Genomic DNA, 23,242 nt, shown 5'->3' with positions numbered 1-23,242 from the left:
TCCAAGAGACTCTCAATATTACACAAACTATTGCCACAGCCCTTGATGGTCTCCCATAACTTGAAGGAAAGACCCTACTGCTGAAGACATAACATACTTCGGATGCAGGATTTGGAGCAATAGAGCTGTAAGCACTATGAAAGTGCCAAGGAAAAACATCAATTGATGGTCCAACACCATTTTCAAGTCCAAATAACCACATCAGTGGCCGGTATAGTGCATGACACTGGTGCAGTAATGGCACTTTTATACTGAGGGCACTCAACAGCGACCTAACTGGACTAAAAGCCCACTCAATGGGAGGAAACTCAAGTGTGGTACTGTAAACATAACCAAATACACACAGCTGGAGTGGTCATAGATTTTAGAAAAAAAACCCAAGACTGTCACACCCCTAGATTAATGTAATTTCTTACTATGTGCAAAATATGTATCCTTATATTTACAGACAAATATCCCAGTCACCACTCATCAAAGAAGCTCATTTTGCACCAGTCAGAGACTATTACCAAGTACCACAACTAGTCAGACATGGACATTGTCTATGAATTGCTCAGGCCTAAGCGACACATCTGCAATGCAACCTCTACACCTAAGGCTCATGCAACATAAAACAGGGGTAAAGAAGAGGACACTCATGGCTCTCTCAATTCTCATTAATGAAGCTCCTTCATGCAGCAGAGGGCCAGGAACACACAAGGTCATAAACGGCCAAAACGTAGAGATTAAGAATTTGCATAATGCTGGTCCTTGGACAGGACTCCTACATTAAGCTTCACTCACTCAGGTCATCCTGAATCTCCTCTAAAGCTACTAATCTCTGACTTAGCTGCCTAACATCCCTATCACCTCAAGAGTTGAGATCCTAAAATCATTTAGGAAATGGACTGAAATTGGAGAATCAATAATAGATTCCAGGCAGAGGTGCTAATTTAGGAGAAGAAACATAAGAAACTAGAGCTCCCCAGAGGCTGGAACAGAGCCAATGACATTTCTGGCTTCTAGACAAAGACAAGAATGGAACTATTCATTTTTTTAATTTGCTTAACCATTTTCAATGTTCTATTCTCATCAATATGATTTTATTAAATCTTCTCTTCAAAAAAATAAATGACAGGTCTGAGAGATGCCTCTGTGAGACTAGGTGCCTGCCACCAAGCCTGATGACCTGAGTTCAGTCTTGATATCCATGTGTGGAAAGAAATAATTGACTCCTTCAAGTTGTCCTTTGACCACTCATGGGATGCACAACATCCTAAGGAATGTTCATGTATGCACACACTAAACTAAATACATAATTTAAAATATTTTAGGGGCTTGAGAGATGGCTCAGTGGTTAACAGCTGGTACTGCTGTTAGTTGGTTCCCAGCACCTAGATATGGCAACTCAAAATTGCTTGTAACCCACTAAGACACACACATACACATAATTAAAAATAAGAAAAATAAGTATCAAAAAACAATTTTAAATGACTTGAACAATGTCCAGTCTGGATGACAAACTCCCTTCAGAGTTGTTGGTAATCATTAATTTCTATCGTTGACATAGGGAATAAAACTCTTTCCTGTTATTTGGTAATAAATTCTTTATAGGTTGGATTAAGGTTGTTCCATATTGCATAAGTGCCATTCCCTGGCCAAAGTCACAAAGTTCCCTCACTCAATAACTGAATAAAGGCTCAATTCTGTGAAAATGACACCAGTGATATAACAACACATTTCCAAATAACCAAAGCCACGTATTATCTTAGTGCCCATGAACAATGTACACACAGCAAGAGTTCAAAGTTTTTTGACTCAGCTGAAGGCAACAGCACATAAAATTCAAACTGACTGGAGAAGAGGAGACCAGGTCCAAAGCGCTTTCGTCTGCCCTTTCACAGTGTATCAGGTTAGAAGCTTTCATTTTCTTCTTGGTGGTGGGGATGAGTGGGATTTCACCATAATGCTGTAGAGGGAGACAGAGGATTGTGAAATTGTGATTTATAATTTTGGATTGGGTTCACAGTTCCTGGCCTATCACTCTTTATAAGGCAGGATGTAAGAACTTCTACACTCTGAAGGGGTCCTGCTCTGTGCTCTCCAGGAGGACATGATGAACAAGTTAAACAGAGATGCTGCTGGATTTCCCCGGCTCAGTCTGCTAGCATTGAGTAAGCCTCTGTGTCAATCATACTTTGACCACATTTTAATCGTAGTTCTTATGATTGTCAATTTAATTGGATTAAGAAAGCCCTAGGGGGCTGGAGAGATGGTTCAGTGATCAAGAGCAGTGACTGCCCTTACAGAGGACCTGGATTCGATTCCCTGCACCCACATGGTGGCTAACAACCATCTGTAACTCCAGTACCAGGGGATCTTCTGACCTCCGTGGGCATTGCACAACACGAGTGCACCTACCTACACACAGGCATTACACTCGTACACGTAAAACAAAAGTAACAAATAAAATATTTAAAAAGAAAGCCCTAAGGCATTAGTAAGCTGTACCTTTTGCTATGTAGGTAAGGGCATTTCCAGAAAAGATTAACAGACCAGGGAAGACTGACTTTCTTTGTGGATAGCACCATCCCATGGCCTGGGGTCACAGATTGAGTTAAAAAGAAAAAAGGAGGCAGACTGGATACTAGATAGAGCTGAGAGTCTACTCTGCCTAAATTTAGTATACAGTCTCAGAACTGCCTTCTGAGAATAAAATTGTATCTGGACAACTGAGAACACACCTAACATCCTTGGCCCTCAAGGAGGTTATCTATATGAGAAGGATACAAAGACCCTATGGAAGCTAGGAAGTATGCTGAGCAAAAGCTGTTTCATTTACCTGGAGAGGGGGACTGCCCAGCTATAGATACCAAGTGGAACACCCCAGATGAGACTACTGTACGCCTTCTGAGTAGCGCATGTGGGACTAATTCATGATGATCAGGACATTCATCAGCACAATATAGTCACCACCCAGGTCACAGTAAATGTTCTGGTAAGGGGCACCCCATGTAACCTTACTGATGCAAAAATCAAAGTACAGAGAAGCCTTGTCAAATTTGCTGTCTCAGCTTCCTGTTACAGGTCTTAACATACTGGTGATAATATGAGGTTAATGAAGAGATCCCAGCACCTTATTCTCTTATCAAAAACATTGGTGTAGATGAAAGCAAGCTGTGGGGGAAGGAAAATTATAAGACTCTTCTCAACAAGGTGGAAGTTTTAAATGGTTGCTAAGAAGTAGAATGAATGCACTAGGCACAGGTGGGGCTAATGCATCACTATTTGAAGGTGAATGCAAGGGACCCTCTGCTGGTTACACAACATAGTTCACTGCAAACAAGTTTACTGCATTTATTTCAGTTAGGAGAAATTTTAAGAGTCCAAATACAAAGATTGCAATGAAAGATCTGCTATATGAGATTTCCTGGGGCAATAATCAAGCTGAAGTGTGGGGACCTAAAAGCCCCACCTTGCATAGGTCCGAAAGGAAGTTACTGGGGGCATGGCCTGGCTTGCTTTGAAAGTCTGAAGAATACTTTGGCACTGCTGAGGAGTGCATGATCAGCACGTGAGCATCCTTAAGATACACCCTCATGGGGGGAGTGGGGAGTCCCAGGTGCCTTTATAAGCTTTGGAACACTTGCAATAAATGAGTCCCATCTTGACTAGGCCCCCTGTTGCGTCTGAGTGTCCCCGGCGTGCTTACTCATCCCCAATCCTCACCTCGCCAGGGGTTGCTGGTTTGAACCCCGGCACTGAAGAATCAAAATAAGGGTTGAATGGGGTTGACTGACACTGGCCTGAGATCTTTATGTAGAACGGGAGGCAGGGAAATCACAAGTGAGGCCAGTCTAACTATCAAGACACATTAAAAAAAAAAATAGTAAAAGACAAAGACTGAGGAAAGACCAAGGTCATTTGGTGTAAAAGCCTGCTGAAACACAAAGCCTTATGCACAAGACAGAGCAGGCAAAAGTCTCTGGGATAGGAAAGAGAAATTCCTGGCACTGACACAGCACATAGAATTAAAATAGTTCAAAGGATTATGGAAATTGAAATGTTTTAAGTCCACTGTATGCAAGCAAGCTGTGTCTCCTGTGCCTGAATGCTTGATGGGAAGTGGTACATGTCTACTTGGAGGTACTACCCTACACAGCACTGTAACATCAAAACCTGTGATAAGTCCAAAGGGAAGCTTCAGTTGGAAAAGTGAGGGTGGATGGAAGTCATCTTTCAACAGGCTTCTTGCAAAATGGTTGCCTCTCTTTACCAATCTGTATTATAGGGAGGAATATGTAACAAATTGGAGAATATTTCTCGACCTACCAGTGTAACCTATGCACATCCTTAGGCATGTCGACACACCCTTCAGGCAATATGAAGTGAGCATGCTAAACATGAACCACTGAGACATACATGATGTCAATGTATAGTGTTAGGGTCCATGACTCGGTGGGTCTCTTCAGGAGAACAAATGCACGAGTGTGGAGATGCAAAAATCAAGCAGAGTTTTATTAGGCCAGCTAGCTTGGGCTGACCATCCTTCCAAGACACACAGGTCTGGTTGGAGCAATTGACCCCGAGGCAATTTCAGGTAAAGATTATATAGGCTCCCACAACCGTTACACAAAAGCCCGCGCTTATACGACCAATAGTTTCAAAGCAAGCATTTCACAAACCAATAACTTCAAAACAAGAAAAAATGTTACAACTCCCTTCAGGTGTCTCAATCGGGGAGGGATGGGTGGTATGTGCCTGGTGCGACCCTTCCCTGTTATCTTGTGTAAGCAGACATGCCTACATGACATGACATAGATCAGACAGGTCAGGCTCCGGGGGCTGCAGCACTTGCCCCTATCTCCGGATGCCTGTGTCTCCAGTTGAGTTAATTGGTTACAAGCAGTAAATTCAACCAGGCAGTAAATTCCTCTTTCCCTAACAATAGAGTAAACACTGCTGTGCTCTGTGCAATAGCCCCATGTGGGACATTAACTAGTGCTTCTGGCACCTTCCACATAGGTGTGTCCCACCTTTTGAAACTACAAAAGGACTTGGTCCCCTACAAAGTTCTTGATTAAGAACTTCAAAATCAAGTCACTAAATTGCAAGCAAATTTTGTAATGTTTTAAATAAATTTCTGATTGTTTTGGTTGAGCTCCATTCAAAATTGTCCTTGACACATGCAGCCTGTAGGCTGCAGGTTGGACACACCTTGGAGAGTTTCTCCAAAGAGACCATTTATTCCCCTGCTGTTTTCCACCTAAACAAAAAAAAAAAAAAATCAGAAGCAATTCATCCCAATAAAAAAAATTATATTAACTTGCGAGCAGCAGCAGATTGAAGCGGAATACATGTGCTGCAGGGAACTATGCACTCCTAAAAGGAGGTGAGGCAAGGGGGAGATCTAGGAGCATTAGGACATCAAACAGTTTGGAAGAATAACTTGGCCATGGACTAGTTAGCCTTAATTATCAACTTGACATAACCTAGAGTCACCTGGGAAGAGAGAGCCTCAATAGAATTGCCTAGATCAGATTGACCTGTGGGCATGTCTGCGGGCAATGTCTTGATCACCAATTGATACAGGAGGGCTCAGCTCACTGAAGACAGCACCATTTTGGAGTAGGTAGTCCCAAAAGACACAAGAAAGCTAAGAATGAGCCTATGAATACATGAACCAGAGGGCTAGCAGCATTCCTCCATGGTTTATGCCTCCAGGTTCCTGCCTTGAGTTCTGCTGTGTCCCTCAATGATGGACTGTGACCTGAAAGTATAAGCCAAAAAATAAAAAATAAAAAAAATAAAAAAACCCACTTTACTTCCCAAGATGCTTTTGGTCAGTGTTTTATCACAGCAACAGGGATCAAACTAGGTAAGGCCACAGTGATTAATAACCAGAGTGAAGTTAGCTAGAGGTAGAAAGAGACTTGTTGACAGGATGTCCTGGCAATATCATTTGTCAATGCTAGGTTGCAGGGGCCTTTCTGCACTGGGTGCTTCTAGCAGAGACTTTTGTCATAGTGTGAGGCATGATGCATTCGAATCCTTCCCCTTCAAGGGGCTGGAGAGATGACTCAGCAGTTAAGTGCATTGGCTGATCTTGCAGGGGACCTGGTTTGGTTCCCAACCACCCACATGGTGGCTAACAGCCATCTGTAACTCCAGTTCCAACGCATCCGACACCTTCTGGCCTCTGTGGGCATTACATGCACATAATGAACTTAAATATATTCAGGCAAACCACTCATATATATAAAATAAAAATAAATAAAGAAAAATTAATTAAAAGGCTCCTATGTTAGTAAGCTTTCTACCACTGTGGCAAAAGCACTTCAGATAAATGCTCTGAGGACAATGATTGGATAAGCTCAGTTTCTCAGGTTTCAGACCACAGTTGTTTGACTCTGCTATTTGGGACTCTGATGAGGCTAACCATCACAACAGTGAGCAAAGATACTCAATATCCCCTTCATAGTCATGGCCCCAATGGCACCAGCTTCCCTCCACTAAGGCCCCACTTCCTAAATATTGCATCACCTCCCAAAATTACCATGGCTTCAGGTGACATTTTAAATTTAAACTGTAGAAACTGATCATGAGAATGTCCTCAGTCCAGCAGGTTCTGCTCTATAACTCTCAAGGAAGGATTGTAGAGAATATCAACAGGCACAGTGTATGGCTTCTCACCCCATCTGCTAGCACCAGGCCAAGTTCTATGTGTCCAATCACATTTCATCTGAATTGTCTACATAGGCATCTTTCATGCCTACAAAATGAAGCCTCTATGGAACTCCAAAAGCACCATGCTCAGAAAGCTTCTGGAAAGCTGAGCAGGTAATGACTCTTAAAGTTGGTGAGTCCAGGAAGAACAGAGAAGCCTTGGTCCCTTTCCTCAATATACCTCATCCTTTGTACCTCTTCCTCTGCATCCTTTGTCATGTTCTTCACAGCAAGCTAACAAATGTAAAGAAGCGTTTCTCTGAGGTCTATGAGAAGGTGAATGAGCTAATCACACACAATGAGGGGCTGCGGGGCCCCAGTCTGTGAGAGGTTTCTCAGAAACACAGCTGAGACAACCTAGAGCTATAACTGACCTCTAAGGTAAAGGGGCAGTCTTGAGGCACAGCCCCTGTGGGATCTGACACTGTCTCAGTGTCAAAGCTGACATAGGTTAGTTGACACACATCTGATGTCTACTGCAGAACTGATTTCTTGCCTAAGAAGAAAGTCCCAGATATTTGGGGGTCACAGAAGTGATATGCTGTGAGAAAATAGGGAGAGAAAATGAGTTTGAGTACATTTTTTTCTACTCTGTCATCGTGGGGGAACTCCCTGACCCTGTGTCTAATGGAGTTCTCTTTCTAGCCCTCTCCAGGGTCACCCTACATCACACCCACTCCCTACTGTGATCCTCCTGCACTGGCCATGCCTGGGTGGAGCTGCCTCGTGACAGGAGCAGGAGGGTTTCTGGGACGGAAGATCGTCAGCTTGTTGGTGCAGGAGAAGGAGCTGAAGGAGGTCAGGGCCTTGTACAGAGTCTTCAGAGCAAAACACAGAGAAGAACTCTCTAGTAAGTGAGCTGGAGGTTTGTGGACACTACATGGGTAAGAGTAGAGTTGCCTGTCTACTAAACAAATAAACCAATTGGATCCACAAGGAGGCTCAGCAGGAAGAATCACACTTGGCAAAGCATAAAAGACAATGCACAGTCGAAAAAAAAAAAAAAAAGGATTTTGGCCTGGCTGAGAACTAAAGAGGGCAACCACTAGGTCTGCAGGCCTCTCTCTCCCTTGCTGGCAGCTCTTTTATTAATATTTTGTTTATTGTTTTTATTTTATGTGTATGCATGTATTGCCTGTGTGTAGGTAAGTGCACCCGTGTTATGCAATGCCCATGGAGGACAGAAGAGGCTGTCGGATCCCCTGGAACTGGAGTTATGGACAGTTGTCAGCTGTCATGTGGGTACTGGGATTCAAACCGGGTCTTCTGCAATAAGTGTTCTTAACCGCTGAGCCATCTCTCCAGCCTTTTTTTTTTTCTGACAGCTCTTTAATGCTACAGACTTCGCAGTTGCTGTGCAACACCAGCAAAATATTATTGAACTGAAGCCCTCCACGGTGGGGTCTGCCTCTTTTGAATGTTCCTGATCTCCTTGGTAGTTTATTTTTAGTTTAAGGTGTGGTGGGGGGTTCATTCATTCACTGGGTCTGGTGAAGTAGAAATAGTCGGAATTGATTCTGTGGTTAAGGTATATTTATGAGGGAGGGAGGGAGGGAGGGAGGGATGGAGGGAGAGAGAGATTGAGATTAGAAAGTAGCACATACACAGTACAGAAACATAGTAAGGGCCAGCACATGCTCACCTGGGTTCCTCCAACATCTTTCCCATCACTTCTCTGTTCTTCATCCTCATAGGGGACCCAGCACATTATTCTTTCTGACCATGCTGCCCCCACACACATGCAAGAGGTGGACTGACAGTGCACTTGGTTAGAGGCTGGTGTCTACCTGGAAGCCCAGAATTCTTAGTGTTATCAGAAATCTCCACACATCACATGAGTGGCAGAAATAGAAAGATCAGAAGTTCAGTGTCATCCTTGACTACGGAGTAAGTTCAAGGCTAGCCTTGGCTATCTGAGGCCATGTCCCAAAAACAAACAGAAAGGGAACTTAGACTGTTGGGCCAAAACAGGGAAATGGGAAAGCTGCAAAAAGGATTAGAGTGAGGATTAGAGTGAGGTAAAGGAACGGAAGGCAAAAGTTCCACTGCCAAGGACAGTAGCTCTCTCTCTCATCTTTGTTCATCCTTAATCTTCAAGGAATTGATATGACAACCAGTTTGACTACTGATTACTAAAACAAGGTATAAACCTGGGCTGAAGGAAACAAACTGCTTATCACTTATTTAGAAATGTGTGCAGGGGCCCCAGGTGAGGAGGGGACTAATACTAGATTTCCTCTGTGGGCCATCAAGTACCTATGAGAAAGGGAACAAGCTGGGCCTTCAAACAGTGGCTGAAACATATAGCTTAAAGGAGCCAAAGCTTAAGCCATAAGAAAAGATGGATTGTAATTGGTCTATCAGAACATAAAAGGGAGCCAAAGACAGATGGTACCCAGCTAAGTAAACTATGTGGGAGGTTCTCTGACTTTCCAATGGCTCCATATGGGGATCTGTGAAAATGGCTATTCTTTTGTCTTTACAGAAATAGAGGGTCTTGTCAGAGCTGTGAGTGCCACCTTCTGAGCAGAGGCAGCTGGTGGGCACGAGGCCATTGTGCATGACATTCCTTCCTTTGTAATCTCTAGATTTCATTCATACCCATTTGCTTAGATCCCACCCACCTGTCCCTTGTCTTTGTATGACTGTTTCTAGATAACATCCCTTATTAGACACTCTGTAGTTTGGTTTTGATTGTCCCGCCTTCCCAAGATGGACCTGCCCCTGGAGTTGCTCTGATTTGGTCCTGTGAAGAAGAGAAAGTTATTGCTGACTAAAAGTCAGTGTCCAAACACTTTAAGTCACATTTGAGCATCAAAGAGTAGGTTTAGAGAGGGTGGGTCTCAGGCTACACTTAATCTGGAATCCATCCGCTAGTTTAATTTTATCTATCTTGTAGGAGTAGTAATTTTGTTAACAGTGATATTCTTCAGAATTCTGACAGGCAACAGCTATAAGATTTTAAAAGGAAAACACAAAACAAAAATAGCAGAGCAGAACAAATTCATTTTACATAGTAGATTTGAGACAAAATTAATATTTTTATACAATATTTTTTTATCTAAGGGGATTTAGAGAAAAAAATTCAGTTATTCTTGCAACACATAATAGGTTTATATTTGAATTATAATTGATAACATACATTGAAACATCAGATTTCCAAAGAGCTCATGTAACTTCGGAACATATACAAATTCATGTATAAAAATATAGGTCATATATATGTCCCTTGGACTTCCAGGACCCTCTGAAACCCCAAAATTAGTGGTAAAAACATAGGACATATTAAAACATTTAGTAAAATAAAATCATTATAACGTAACACAAAAGAAATCAAAATTTAAAAATTAAAGACACAAGCTGAGTGTGGTGGCACATGCCTTTGATCCCAGGAGGCAGAAGCAAGCTGATCTCTGTGAATTTGAGGCTAACCTGGTCTACATAGTGAGTTCCAGGCCAGTGGTGGCTACAGGAAGACCCTGTCTCAAAAAGACCAAAAAAAAAAAAAGAAAGAAAGAAAATTAAAGACACAAAACACAAAAGATGTTATAATCCAAATCATCCACCTGCATCACACACATGTGCATCCATACACACAGGCATGCACATATGCACACAGAACTCTCACATTTTCCTATCAAGAGCAGATCAGTGTTCCAGGACCCTCCTCCCTACCCTCACCACCCTTTGATTCCTTGTTATCCAGTGCTGGAGACTGAGCCAAGCCTTTTTTTTTTTTTTTTTTCTAGCTGCAAGACTCTTTTCCATGTGAAGGAAGAGAATCAAAGTTTATTTGGGGGACATCTATCAAAATCTAAAAGCCTTGATCACACATAAAATGTGCTCTATAAGAGCTATTCCTTTTGCAACTTTCTCAAACTGTTCACAAATGGTCCAAACCCTCACTTCATTCTGGGTCATATCCCTGTTTATTAATTTGGGACTGTCATCTTTACGACCAAAACACCCTTTATCTTCACAACACATTTTCACACTTTATAATTATTCTTATAAATCCTTATTAAACATGTCTCATTTTCTCCACATACATAGTTGCTTCCTCTTGTTATATACAACAAAATTCAAAAGTATAGAGACTTTAAATTTCTGCCTAATAACGAATGCTTTAGTGTTTTAATTGCCTTCGCTATAACCTAGATATCCTGTCTCAAAACAAACAAGCAAAAATAGCACAATCTAATGAATATTAATTTAGTGCTAAATGTCCGTAAGATTTTAGGTTACTGAAAAATATTTTTGAACCTATGAAGAATTCCTTTACAAATATCTACATATAAATATGTATCCCATATCCGTTTACCTCATTTACCCATCTATAACAATTGACTTGTCCACAGAACACTTTGCAGACCTGTCTAGTTGAGAAGTCCCTTTAAGTTAATTTGTTTTCTGATTCAATGTAGCCCTTTAGTGAGTACAACGAAGAACATTTTCTTCACTCACCCAACCCAAGAGAGTATCCAGGAAAGCTTCATCGAGCTTTGGAAAACTTTCCCCTCCTGTTTCAATTTATCACAGTTTTCAATCGTTTTTAGAAAGTGTTTGCTCTAAATTTCAAAACATTTCCTATTTCTGCCAAAAATAGATACAGCCAGTCAGAAATTGTATAAATGTACACACACACACACACACACACACACACACACTTTTGTTTCACTATCCAAGGCCTCTAGTCCAGTGCTCAAGAAAACCAATGTAAGACTAATCAAATGCTCCCCACTGAGGGAAACATAAAGCCATATCATCTTTAGTTAAATTTCTCCATGTTTCTTAATTATTACAAGATGAGTCACTGTAACTACCAAACATCTAGCTAGAATACCAAATACTGACCTTTCCTCAAATACTTCCTTGTTCTTCGAATTTCTGTGTCCCATCCTAGCAGTGGTTTCTGAAATTGCAAGTGTGTTTTGGGTTGATTTGGAATGTTTATAGAATGAATATAAATCAGTGAGGCAAGAAAGATCCTTCTGACCTGGGACTGAGTTATGCTATTTTTGCACTTTCCTGTAAGGCCACTGTTACATGCCCTGGGGAATTCCTCCTGAAACCCCCACCCTTTTGCATTGGAAAGAATTAGTGCCTCTTATCCTTAGCACTTTGTGAATCAAGAATTCATGGAAGTTCTATAACAAAAAGAAGGGCAAGGTTGCAATGACCAGGAGAAAGAGATTAAAACAGCAAAAAGTAAATTTAGAGTTGTAGACCAAATGCTACCAAGCAAAAGTTTGACAAATGTTCTGAAACAAGGAGGACATGTCCAAATACTACGACCATTCCAGAAGAAACTGAAGGGTCAATAACAAAGGAAAGAAGGAAGACAAGAAGGGAGGAAAGGAGGGAGGGAAGGAGGAGCATCAAAAGTTTAAGGACAGCTTGGGTTACAAAGTGAGAGAGACCCTGTCTCAAAGCAAACAAGAGAAAATAATATAAGGATGGCAAAATGGCTCAGCAGGTGTCCTACTTTGTTTCTCCATTGCTGAAACAAAACACTCTGACCAGTGCTAACTTGGGGAGGAAAGGGTTTATTTTGCCCTACATCTCCTGAGTCACAGTTCATCTGGGAACCAAAGGTAGGAGCCTGGAGGCAGGAGCTGGAGCACAGGCCGTGGAGGAACACTGCTTACTAGCTTGCTCCCTTATGAAATGTGACCCAGGAGATGTAATACAAAATAAACCCTTTCCTCCTCAAGTTAGCACTGGTCAGAGTGTTTTGTCACAGCAATGGAGAAACAAACTAGGACAGAAACTGGTACTAGGATGGCAGGGTATTGCTGCAACAGACCTGACCTTGGTATTTGGGGGAGGTTTTCAGACGTGTTTGGAACTTTGGGCTGGAAAAGTCATTGAGTGCTTAGAGTTTGCAACAGTGGAGCTTGGAACAGTTAAGCTGAAAGAGTTGTGAACAATGAAGGCCTGGCTTGTGAAGTTTCAAAAGGAAGCAGAGACTATCAGGGCTGTTTGCGTGAGATTTTAGATTGAGAATCTGTGGGTTCTGGTCAGCTGGGGCTGAAGAATCAGTTGTGATTAAGAAGAGACCAGAACCTGAAGTAAAACCTTTGCTTTACTGGGACAATTGATGCTGGTTAGCTGGGGCTGAAAACTCAGCTGTAAGTAACAAGAGACCAGCATCACTGTGGTGAAATCTTCTGGAAGGTATTTCCTCAGGGTCACTACACAGAGGGGACATGAGCCTCCATCTCTAGCTGGAAGCAGGACTTGGTGATGTGTAAGAGTCTCCTGCATGGTTCTGGTGTTGAAAGTGTGAAGGGGTCACAGAGAGCAGCTGAGACTTGGCACTCTGAGAGGCCAGGAAAGGCCATAGGTGAAATTGCAGCTTCGGTTGCAGTGAAAACCCCAGATTGAAGGGTCATGGAGAGAATCTGAGGCTTTGCACCCCAAGAGGCAAGAAGAGGCCATTGGTGAAGGTGTAGCCTCAGTTTCAGTGGAGACCCCAGCTTTTTGGAGATGCCAGAACCATGGGACGACCACCAAGGACCGCAGTGGGTGTGGAATGGAGCTGGCCTGGGTCTGCGAGACAAGCTGAGTGTGCTGTGGACAGCAGAGTCAGAGACATGGAGCTGCCAGAACATTCTAGAGCCCAAAAGATCGTGAGTCCAAGATGTCCAGCCTTGAGCTACTTTGCTGGACTTTAGTTTTGCTTAGGTGTGCCCTATTCTTCCCTTTGAAACAAGACAGTACTTGTTTTGGATTTTACAGAAGCCCACAGTTAAGAGACTTTTAAAAGAGACTAAACTTTTAAGAATTTGTATTTTTTAAGGACTGTGGGGTTTTTAAGGTTGTACTGTCTTATGTTGTGATATTAATCTTAAAATCATATCTTGGGGACAAGAAATGGAAAGGCTGTGGTTTAATAGTAATGTGTTTGTGTGTCAAGTTGACCAGTAGTCAATTGTGTTGGATTCCTTTAGTGTCGACTTAACACACCTAGGTTGAAGGAGAATTGCCTCCCTTGGAATGTCCCTTGGTCATGTCTGTGGGGCATCTTCTTGATTATTGAGTGATGTGGGAGGCCCAGCCCACTGGGTAGTGCCGCCCCCTGGGCAGGTGAGCCTATGTTGTATAGGAAAGCAGGCTGAGCAGGGGAGCAAGCCAGTAAGCAGCATTCCTCCATGGCTTGTGCTCCAGTTCCTGCCTCCAGGTTCCTGCTCTGAGTTCCTACCTTGGGCTCCCTGATGAACTGTGACCCAGGAGATGTCAGCCAAATAAACCCTTTCCTCCCCAAGTTGGCATTGGTCAGAATGTTTTTGTCACAGCAATGGAGAGACAAACTAGGACAGTAGGTAAAACTGCTGGCTGCCAAGCCTACTAACAACCTGAGTTCAGTCTTTGGAGCCCAAATAGTAGAGGCAAAGAACTGACTCCCAGAAGTTGACTTTGACCTCCATATACACACCATAGCACACATGTACCCACCCGCATGTACACATACATATTCCCAAAACAAATAAAATCTTAAAATAATTTAAAGAAAATATTGTGCAAAAGAGTAGGTAAAGGAGAAGCAGGGCAGGAAGGCTACATGCTGAGTGGTATCTTCAACACTCAGGGTTTGTGTGTTTCTCCCTCGGGCACATCGCAGTTGATCTCAGCTCTGTGGGCTAGTTCCTGTACCTCTCTTTTGTGTGTGTGTCTGCAAGAGGCAGAGCTAAAGACAAAGGAGGGACATTACAGAAGTCAAAGAAGTTAGGGGACCCTACAAATTAAATAAAGAGTACACAAAAATTAACATCTTAACCATTTTCTGAATGCATTTTAGAATTTAGAATGCCAGGCAAAAGTAAAGGGAAGAATCCGTGGAAAAATATTGGGGTGGAGCAGTAAGAAAATGGAGAGGAAGGTGAAAGTACTTCTGCTAAAAATAAATTCATCTTTTGGTGGGGCTGCAGTCCAGTCTATTTGGTGTTCTGTATGTGTATATATTTCCTTATTTTAGGGAAGTTTTCTTCTATAGTCTTGTTGAAGATCTGGTTGGTCAATGCCACTGACCTAAGGCTCTTCTCTTTCCTTAATGTCTATAATTTGTAGTAAAAACAAATTCTTAAAGGAACTGTCCTATCACGAGAGGGCCCTACGTGTACACAGGCACCGTCCAGAGCACTTTGAGACCACATGCACCATTCTGCTCTTGTGTGTTCCTCTCTAACCTCTTGCACTGTAAGATCTCCTCCCTGGATTGCTTCAGTGGCATCGAATAAGCATTAACACAGGACAATACTAACCTTAATCCTAATGATTTAGCAACATTTGCAAACTAATGTCTGATGCCAGGCAAGGACATAGCTCGGCCTAGATAAAGAACCCATCAGTGGTAAACAGTTCAGGGGGTATGATGAATGAGTAGAGAATCCTTACAGTGCTTTCTGTGCGAAGATCTGGGAGACATATTTGCAGTGACAGCTCCTTCTCCCCACCCCACCCCATGAGAGGGCTAAAAAAAAAGTAGCATTGTTATTCTCCAGTGCTACAGATGAGACAACACAGAGGTTAATTGATTTCCCCAAGAAGGAAATAAGGCAAAGAAGAGTTGAAGTCCAGGAGGCCTAGCTGTAGCCTCGGGACTTTTAAAGATTGGTTTGTGTAGTAACTTCTTTCTGGGTCTCCTTCTGTGGCTCATAATGCAACATCATCTCCATGATCTGGCTATGCAGAGCAATTGTTAGGACCATGGTGTCTTGGGCAATGTGGGAGCTACGGATCTATTACAAAGCACTCAAGATCCCCTCTCCTGAGATTTCACCCCTAAGAACTGATTTATGAGTCTACTCATTCTGGGTCTAGGCTCCTCCTGCCTTGTCTCAGCAACTCTTTTGAGCCAGTCTGTCTGAAGTCAGCAGTGAAAGAGAAGCAGAGGAAAGAAGGGAGGATCAGAAGGAAACACAGTCAGAGAATTCCACTCTCAAGCTGGCACCTACTCCTTCCCAGAAAACTTTTCTCTATCTTTCTCTACTTTAAGGCCTTTTCAGAGTTTTCTGACACAGGGAGGAGGTCTGGAGTAGACACACGTGGCCAAGGATTGAAAGAACAAGCAGTTGTAATATGTCCGGGGGAATTTCCCCAGCTCTGGATTTCTCCTGTCTCAGTCACTGTTCGTTGGCTTCCTTGTAAATTCAGTTCAAATGACTATCTTGCCCTTCAGGTGCATGGAGAAGTGAGCATGGGTTGGAGGCAGAGGGACAATAGACCCTTCACTAGAAGTGTGTCCTTAGACCTGTCCCTGAACCTTTCTGAACTTCACACCCCCCTCCACACACACACACACACACACACACACATACACACACACACACACACACACATAGACAGGGGACATCAGAATTCCTATTTCATGACACAGCTGGAAAAGGAAATAGCAAACTGTAAAAGTTGCTTACAAATTATGAAAAGCAAATCAGTATAGGGTATGCGTGCAGACTGCATGTGGCATACGGTTAATTTGTGAAATGATTTAGATAACATTATACTGGTGGATATTTCAAAGGAGTTTGAAGATACCGATGTGTCCACTGGCCTGGGCTATATGGCTGCAACAGAGGTTCCTTGGAGGCTGACTCATTTGTAATATACCTGATAAGAGATGCTTACCTGAATTTATCCTTAGAGCCCATTCTAAATTTCCCATCAGCAGCCCTACTTTCCTCTTATTCAAGTAGGAGCCATGCATGCTGAAATTAACACCTGTTTTGTACTCAGTAAGTACCAGGACCTATCAGGGGAAGGGCTGACGTTTCTGTCTGTGTGTCTCCCGCTCCTGTTCCCTCTGCTGGCACCAGCACCTGGCTCCCACTCGTGGAACTCTGGAGCACACATTCCAATTAATCGGCTGCTCACCTAGCTGTCTCTTACACTTTGACACCTGCACATTTCACAGCCCGAGAAGAGCACTGGTACAGTGTCCTACATTGCCCTGTTCCTCCTTCAGTCCAAATGCGTACGCAATTGCTCATTCTCTACAGAATTAAATTCTAATTCTACCCTTTTACATTCAACTCTCATCACCTCTCCAGTCACTTTAAGGAATTGGTGAAATTCACATAACTGTTTAAACATTTTTATGTGCAAGTACTAATGATATCTTATTACTCAAATTCATTTTCTGCAACAGGATGGGATAGAAATAGGTGCTCCTTCTTTCCCTGTAAATGCTACATTCTGGTTTTTGCACATATATTGTTTCTTCAATAGAAAGACTGCCTTCCCCACTGTGAAGGCCTAGGTAACATATGCCTGTGTCAGGAAACTACCTATCCCATGAAGAAAGCTTCCTCTGACCTGCCTGTGTTGCACAGAGCTGCAGACAAAGACCAAGGTGACGGTGCTGGAAGGAGACATTCTGGATGCTCAGTGCCTGAAGAGAGCCTGCCAGGACATCTCTGTTGTCATCCATGCTGCTGCTGCCGTTGACATCTTAGGTGCCATTCCCAGACAGACCATCATAGATATCAATCTGAAAGGTACAGTGCCTGCAGAAGAGATAGAGCAATTGGGGGCTGGAGAGATGGCTTAGAGGTTAAGAGCACTGGCTGCTCTTCCAGAGGACCTGGATTCTGTTCCCAGCAGCCACATGGCAGCAAACAACCATCCTTAAGTCCAGTTCCAGGGGATCCATCTTCCTCTTCTGGCCTCTATGGATATTGCACACATGTGGTACACTTACATGTATGCAGGCAAACACTCATACACATAAAATAAAAATAAGTTAAAAAATTTTTAGATGGAGCAAGTGGAAAGATGGCAGTCAAAGAACATGAGGTCAGGAAGGAGCCACTGTGGAATGCCGGCTGTGCTTCTGTAATGCCAAGTGAGATGTACAGAGGAATGCCACACAGTGATGGTCAGATTAGAAGTCCTTTATCAATAGCCAGTGGTCAGAGAAAGGGCTAATGCCCAAAAGAACTCTCCACCCCAAGGAGAAGCAGGGCAGGATTTACAAAGCTTAAAACCACAATTACACTGTGCCAGGGGCAAAGCTAATAACCATAGTTACATCAGATCACCATAGTTACACTAGACTAGAGGCAGGTCAGTTAACAAAGAGGTTTTCAGTTACAAAAAGTTTCAATAAGGAAAAGACAAGTTTCTCAGAATTGTAAAAACAATGGGCTCCATAGAGATGCAGGTGTAGCTGGAAAGGAGGATTGTTATCTGGACATGCTACCTTGCTCTTGTAACTTTCCCAGTATTGTAGAAACAATGTCCTCCCTGAAACTGCCTGCATGAGACATTCTACCTGGCTGACTGCAGTGGGAATGGCTGGGCAAAAACACAAGGTAAAATCAAAGTCAGCTAGAGCAAAATGGAGTTAGATTTGCCATTTCACTTCTGCCGCTATGTCCAGTTGGCAGAACTCAGTGTTTATAAGAGGAAACCAGGTTAGGAGCAGAAGGAACAGGTAATCAATAAGGGTAAGTATGTGGAGTTATACCTATGTCACTCCAACTGCCAGGAAAGCTCTTCCCCACTCCTCCAAACCAAAATGACTGGACTCCAACTCCAGATGTTTGATGCCCATCTACCCACTGCCTCCCTGGGCCAGACCTTGCATATGTACTTAGCTCTGAGAGAGCCCCCTACCTACCTGAAGGAAGGACTCCCCCACAGAGAGCTAGCAAAGCTGCTCCACAGAGGTCTGCCAGGAAGAATGGCCCAGCACTTGCTTTCTTAACACTGATTTTCCAAATTCCATAACACTGTCTCTTCAGATCACCATCAGCCTACTTTTGAAGACTGGTCTCAGCCAGGACCCCAAATCTCTCCTCTTCAGACCCTCATCCCTAAATGCTGTGTGACTCTTAAAGCAATCTCCAATCTCCTTTAACAAGAGATATATTATCTCAAAGAAGCTTGCCACATAGCGTAATCACCGTGCCTCTTGCCCAAGCCAGTCTTTCCAGCATCTGTCTGCTCAGTGATGCAAAGAATCTTCTTTGTGACAAAGTCTGTATTGATCCCAAATGAGAAAAATGGCAAAACCATAATGTCTACTCAAGGGTGTATATTGCATAGCCAGAAGTGGTGGTACACACTTGCAATACCAGTCACAATAATCTTACATTTAAGCCCAGTCTGGGCTATATAGTGAGACACTGCTATATATATATATATTCCACATTATATATTGTAACTCTACATGAGTAAGCATTATGTGAATCCTGAACAACCCTCACGAATATGGCCTGCTGAATTTTTGGATTAAAAATTGATCCATCTTCAATGAAATTAAATGCATGACAAATGGTAATTGTTTGCCTTTAATTAGGGGAGGAGTCATTGTTTTTTGTTCTGTTCTGTTTTTTTTTGTTTTTTGTTTTTTTTTTAACCAGTTCTGGGGATTAAACCTTGCACAAAAGGCAAGGACTCAACCCCTGAGCAGTATTGCCAAACTAAATGAGAATTTTTTTATGTTAGTTTTGATAAATACAAAGGAGCCTCTTTCAGAAGAAAAGTAACCTGGGTCTGAGGAAGTGGCTCAGTGAAAGAGGACTTGACTAGCATGTGGGAGAAACTGGGTTTGATTCTCATCACTGAAAACAAATACACACCAACACACATGGGGAGATTAAAGAAGGGGAGAGACAGAGACAGAGACAGAGAGAGACAAAAGGAGAAAGAGAGTCCATGATCTATAAGACCAGAAACCTAGAAATTCTTGTTTACCAGAATCCAAATGCCTCTTCCTCTAATTTTGAATTATTCTGCAGCTTGTAGCATGGCAGATCTGGGTCAAGGAGTAGTAAGAACACATTCAGAACTCTAGTAACACCTCCCTTGGGCTTGGGGGTGTGGCCATAGTGGGCTCTTTGGCTTGTTTTCTGACAGTGACAGTGATACTGCCCTTCCTATGAACAGGTACTCAGCTCCTGTTGAACACCTGTGTGGAAGCCAGTGTGCCAGTCTTGATCTACACCAGCTCAGCCAGTGTAGCTGGGCCAAACTCCTACAAAGAGGGCATTCATAATGGCCATGAGGCAGAACATCATGAAAGCACATGGTCTGATCCATACTCATACAGCAAAAAGATGGCCGAGAAGACGGTGTTGGCAGCAAATGGGTGCACCCTGAAAAATGGTGGCACTTTGCGTACTTGTGCCTTACGACCCCCATACATTTATGGGGCAGGAAGCCCTGTCATTTCAACCACTGTGAACACAGCCCTCAAGAACAATGGCATGATAACAAATGTTAATGCATTGTCTCTGATCAACCCAGTGTACGTGGGCAATGTGGCCTGGGCACACATTCTGGCCTCCAGGGGCCTGCAGGATCCCAAGAAGACACCAAACATTCAAGGACAGTTCTATTACATCACAGATGACACACCTCATCAAAGCTACAGTAACTTTCATTACACCCTGAGCAAGGAATGGGGCCTCTGCCTTGATTCCAGGAAGAGCCTTCCTCTGTCCCTACTGTACTGGCTGGGCTTCCTGCTGGAAATAGTGAGCTTCCTGCTTCGTCCAATTTACAACTATCAGCCTCCCTTCAACCGCTACTTAATCACTTTGTCAAATAGCGTGTTCACCTTCTCCTACAAGAAAGCTCAGCAAGATCTGGGCTATGAGCCCCACTTCAGCTGGGAGGAAGCCAAACAGGAGACTTCAGAGTGGATCGGGTCACTAGTGAAACAGCACAAGGGGAAGCTCAACACAAAGACTCAGTGATGGGAAGATGGCAGAGACATGACCCTGGGTGTTGTCAGGAGATGATTGTCAGGTCCCCCAGAAAGGGACAGAGGCTAAACCACAGGTCCTACTGCCTTCTTGTGACACAGTGGACAACTTAATGTCTTCCTCTAGTCATGAGAAGCTTTTCCAATCACTGGCCCAGTCACAAGCTTAATGTTCTATCCACTTGCCCAATGACACACATGCTCTTGTGATTCAGCTCCTGTGATCAAAGGCTCAGTTTCTGGTGCTGAACTATTTGGTACCTCTTATAATTTAAAGTTTTGTCTAGTGATTCCATTTCTCCTCTCAAAGCCTAAAGCATTTTCCATTTGAGAAAACTACCGTGCTTCATGAAGCTCAATAAATGTTTTAACACATAATCTGAAAAAGGGATGGTGGGTTAATACATTCTCCAGATTTTCCTTCCAGATCCACTTGTAGCCATATCCAGGTCAGAAAAGAAGGCACAGAGCTTGGAGGGCAGATTGGTCATAGCCACAACAGGGAGACTTGAGTCTGACTCCTACCTAGTCAATTTCAAACAGGGACTAGATGATTGACCCACGATGCCTCATTGTCTTATTAAGTTTAAGCCCTTCTCTCACTGAATAATGAAGCCTGCACTGGCTTGTAAGGGGGACCTCAGAGCTCCTGGAGCACCGGCTGCTCCTCATGGCCTCCCTCCTTCTTGTCCAGCCCTGCACACAAGATGCTTTAGAACCAGGATAAACCCTGAGAAGTGTTGGTAAATTGTGCATGCCTTAAAAAATGACCCTGGAGTCAGAGAAGATCCAAGTATCCACTTCTAATATTAGTGACCTTGAAAGTTCTAGAATGTACCTGGCTATGTCAGTCTTTCTAGTCATTTAAAACCCATTATTGGGACAGAAGAGATGGCTCAGTTGTTCAGAACACTGGCTTTTCTTGCAGAGGACCCAGGTTCAAATCCCAGCACCCACATGGCAGCTAACAATTGTCCATAAACCTAGTCGATTTCAAACAGGGACTAGATGATTGACCCACCATGCCTCATTGTCTTATTAAGTTTAAGCCCTTCTCTCACTGAATAATGAAGCCTGCACTGGCTTGTAAGGGGGACCTCAGAGCTCCTGGAGCACCGGCTGCTCCTCATGGCCTCCCTCCTTCTTGTCCAGCCCTGCACACAAGATGCTTTAGAACCAGGATAAACCCTGAGAAGTGTTGGTAAATTGTGCATGCCTTAAAAAATGACCCTGGAGTCAGAGAAGATCCAAGTATCCACTTCTAATATTAGTGACCTTGAAAGTTCTAGAATGTACCTGGCTATGTCAGTCTTTCTAGTCATTTAAAACCCATTATTGGGACAGAAGAGATGGCTCAGTTGTTCAGAACACTGGCTTTTCTTGCAGAGGACCCAGGTTCAAATCCCAGCACCCACATGGCAGCTAACAATTGTCCATAACTCCAGTTCCAGGGGATCTGATGCCCTCTTCTGTCCTCCACGGGCATTGCATGACACAAGTGCATTTACATGCACACAGACAGTACACTCATACTCATAAAAGTCATAAATAAATATTTTTAAAAACCCATTATTTCTACCTTTCAATTCACACCATGAAGGGTTTCTGTAAAGAAAACAGCTCTCAATCCTCCTAAATTTATATCCTACTGAGCCTAAACTGTGGAATCCGCTATCCCTGTCTCCAAATTTAAGTCTCTCCCTCTTTTCTTTTCTGTATCTCACCTCTTATGCCCATCTTTTCCTTCTTTCACACTTCTATCTTCTTAGCATCATTCCTTCCCCTCCGTGTCCTCTTTCATCCTTCTCAGTTTCCATCAGTAGAGGAAGAAGCCAGTCAAGACAGAAGATAACAGAGTAGGTAACTGACTAGAAACCCAGTCAAAAGAAGCCCTGTCAGATCAACAAAACTGTGACAAACTGAAGCAGGTATAGGGGTCACAGCATGGGGAAAAAAGCTGCCTTTCACAACACGTGTGTGCCACTTTAGCTGTCTTTTGGTATCACAGCCAGAAAAAGAGTCTGACCAGGCATCAAACTTTCTTCTTTCTCACTCACATTAAATAAAACTTATAAGAATCCATGGGGAGATCCTAGCAGACATCCTGAGAGGGTGGGTTCGGACCTCCATCAGTGTAGCGGCTCAGATCTAAGCAGACCACCAGAGAGTGCTGAGTTCTGGCTTCCCCCTGACAGAGGGCTTGAGAATGCGGGAGATTGCCTGAGAGCCCCCAATCCTTTCTCCACATGGTGGTGAGATTCTCCTAATTGTGCCATACCCATCCCCCTACCTGGGATTTCCTAAGGCCCCTCTCAAGGTCCCAGGGCAGATCTGGCTTTGGTAGGCTAAGGCTGAGATCCTGACAGATAGCCTGAGAGAGTGAGTTCCAACTTCCATTGGTGTAGTGGCTCTGATCTCAGCAGACCGCCAGACAGTGCCAAGTTCTGGCCTCCCTCAGGCAGAGAGCCTGAGAATGCAGGGGACTGCCTGAAAGCCCCAAATCCTGCCTCCACATGGTGAAGGAAGCCTGAGCATACCAGACTGGAACTGAATTGGGCTTCTGTGGGTAATCCTGAATACCTGATCTGAAGCCATCAGTTCCTTCCAAATTAAACCTGAGAGGCCTGAACCCTGTATCAACCACCATTACATAACCAATAAAGAAAGGATCTAGGCACCCAATAATACAAACAGAAGCATACTTCAACTTAATTCTCATATCAGAATCATAAACAACAAAAGAAATTCACATGCCAAAATCACAATGAAAGAATAATAAAATGGAAAGCCAAAACACTATGTCTGCACCAAACTTCACCAGTCCTG

General features: G+C 43.3%; 1 protein-coding gene across 2 annotated transcripts; it reads left to right on the top strand.

Moving 5' to 3' along the window:
• Positions 1-1,719: 1,719 nt before the first annotated feature.
• LOC103732007 (3 beta-hydroxysteroid dehydrogenase/Delta 5-->4-isomerase type 1-like) lies at positions 1,720-20,794 on the top strand. 2 transcript variants are annotated; one of them, XM_029562269.1, is made up of 5 exons: positions 1,818-1,891; positions 2,009-2,153; positions 7,351-7,555; positions 17,037-17,201; positions 19,597-20,794. In XM_029562269.1, exons 3-5 carry the CDS (start codon positions 7,411-7,413, stop codon positions 20,406-20,408), a joined length of 1,122 nt encoding a protein of 373 aa, XP_029418129.1. In that variant the 5' UTR covers positions 1,818-1,891; positions 2,009-2,153; positions 7,351-7,410; the 3' UTR covers positions 20,409-20,794. The 2 variants fall into 2 exon arrangements, with proteins under 2 accessions (XP_008828753.2, XP_029418129.1); XM_008830531.2 differs by lacking the exon at positions 2,009-2,153 and having other exon boundaries at positions 1,720-1,891.
• The last annotated feature ends 2,448 nt before the right edge of the window (positions 20,795-23,242 follow it).

Source organism: Nannospalax galili, unplaced genomic scaffold, assembly GCF_000622305.1.
Source record: "Nannospalax galili isolate Female #2095 unplaced genomic scaffold, S.galili_v1.0 scaffold455, whole genome shotgun sequence".
NCBI lineage: Eukaryota > Metazoa > Chordata > Mammalia > Rodentia > Spalacidae > Nannospalax > Nannospalax galili.
This window is presented reverse-complemented; position numbering and strand designations above follow the sequence as displayed.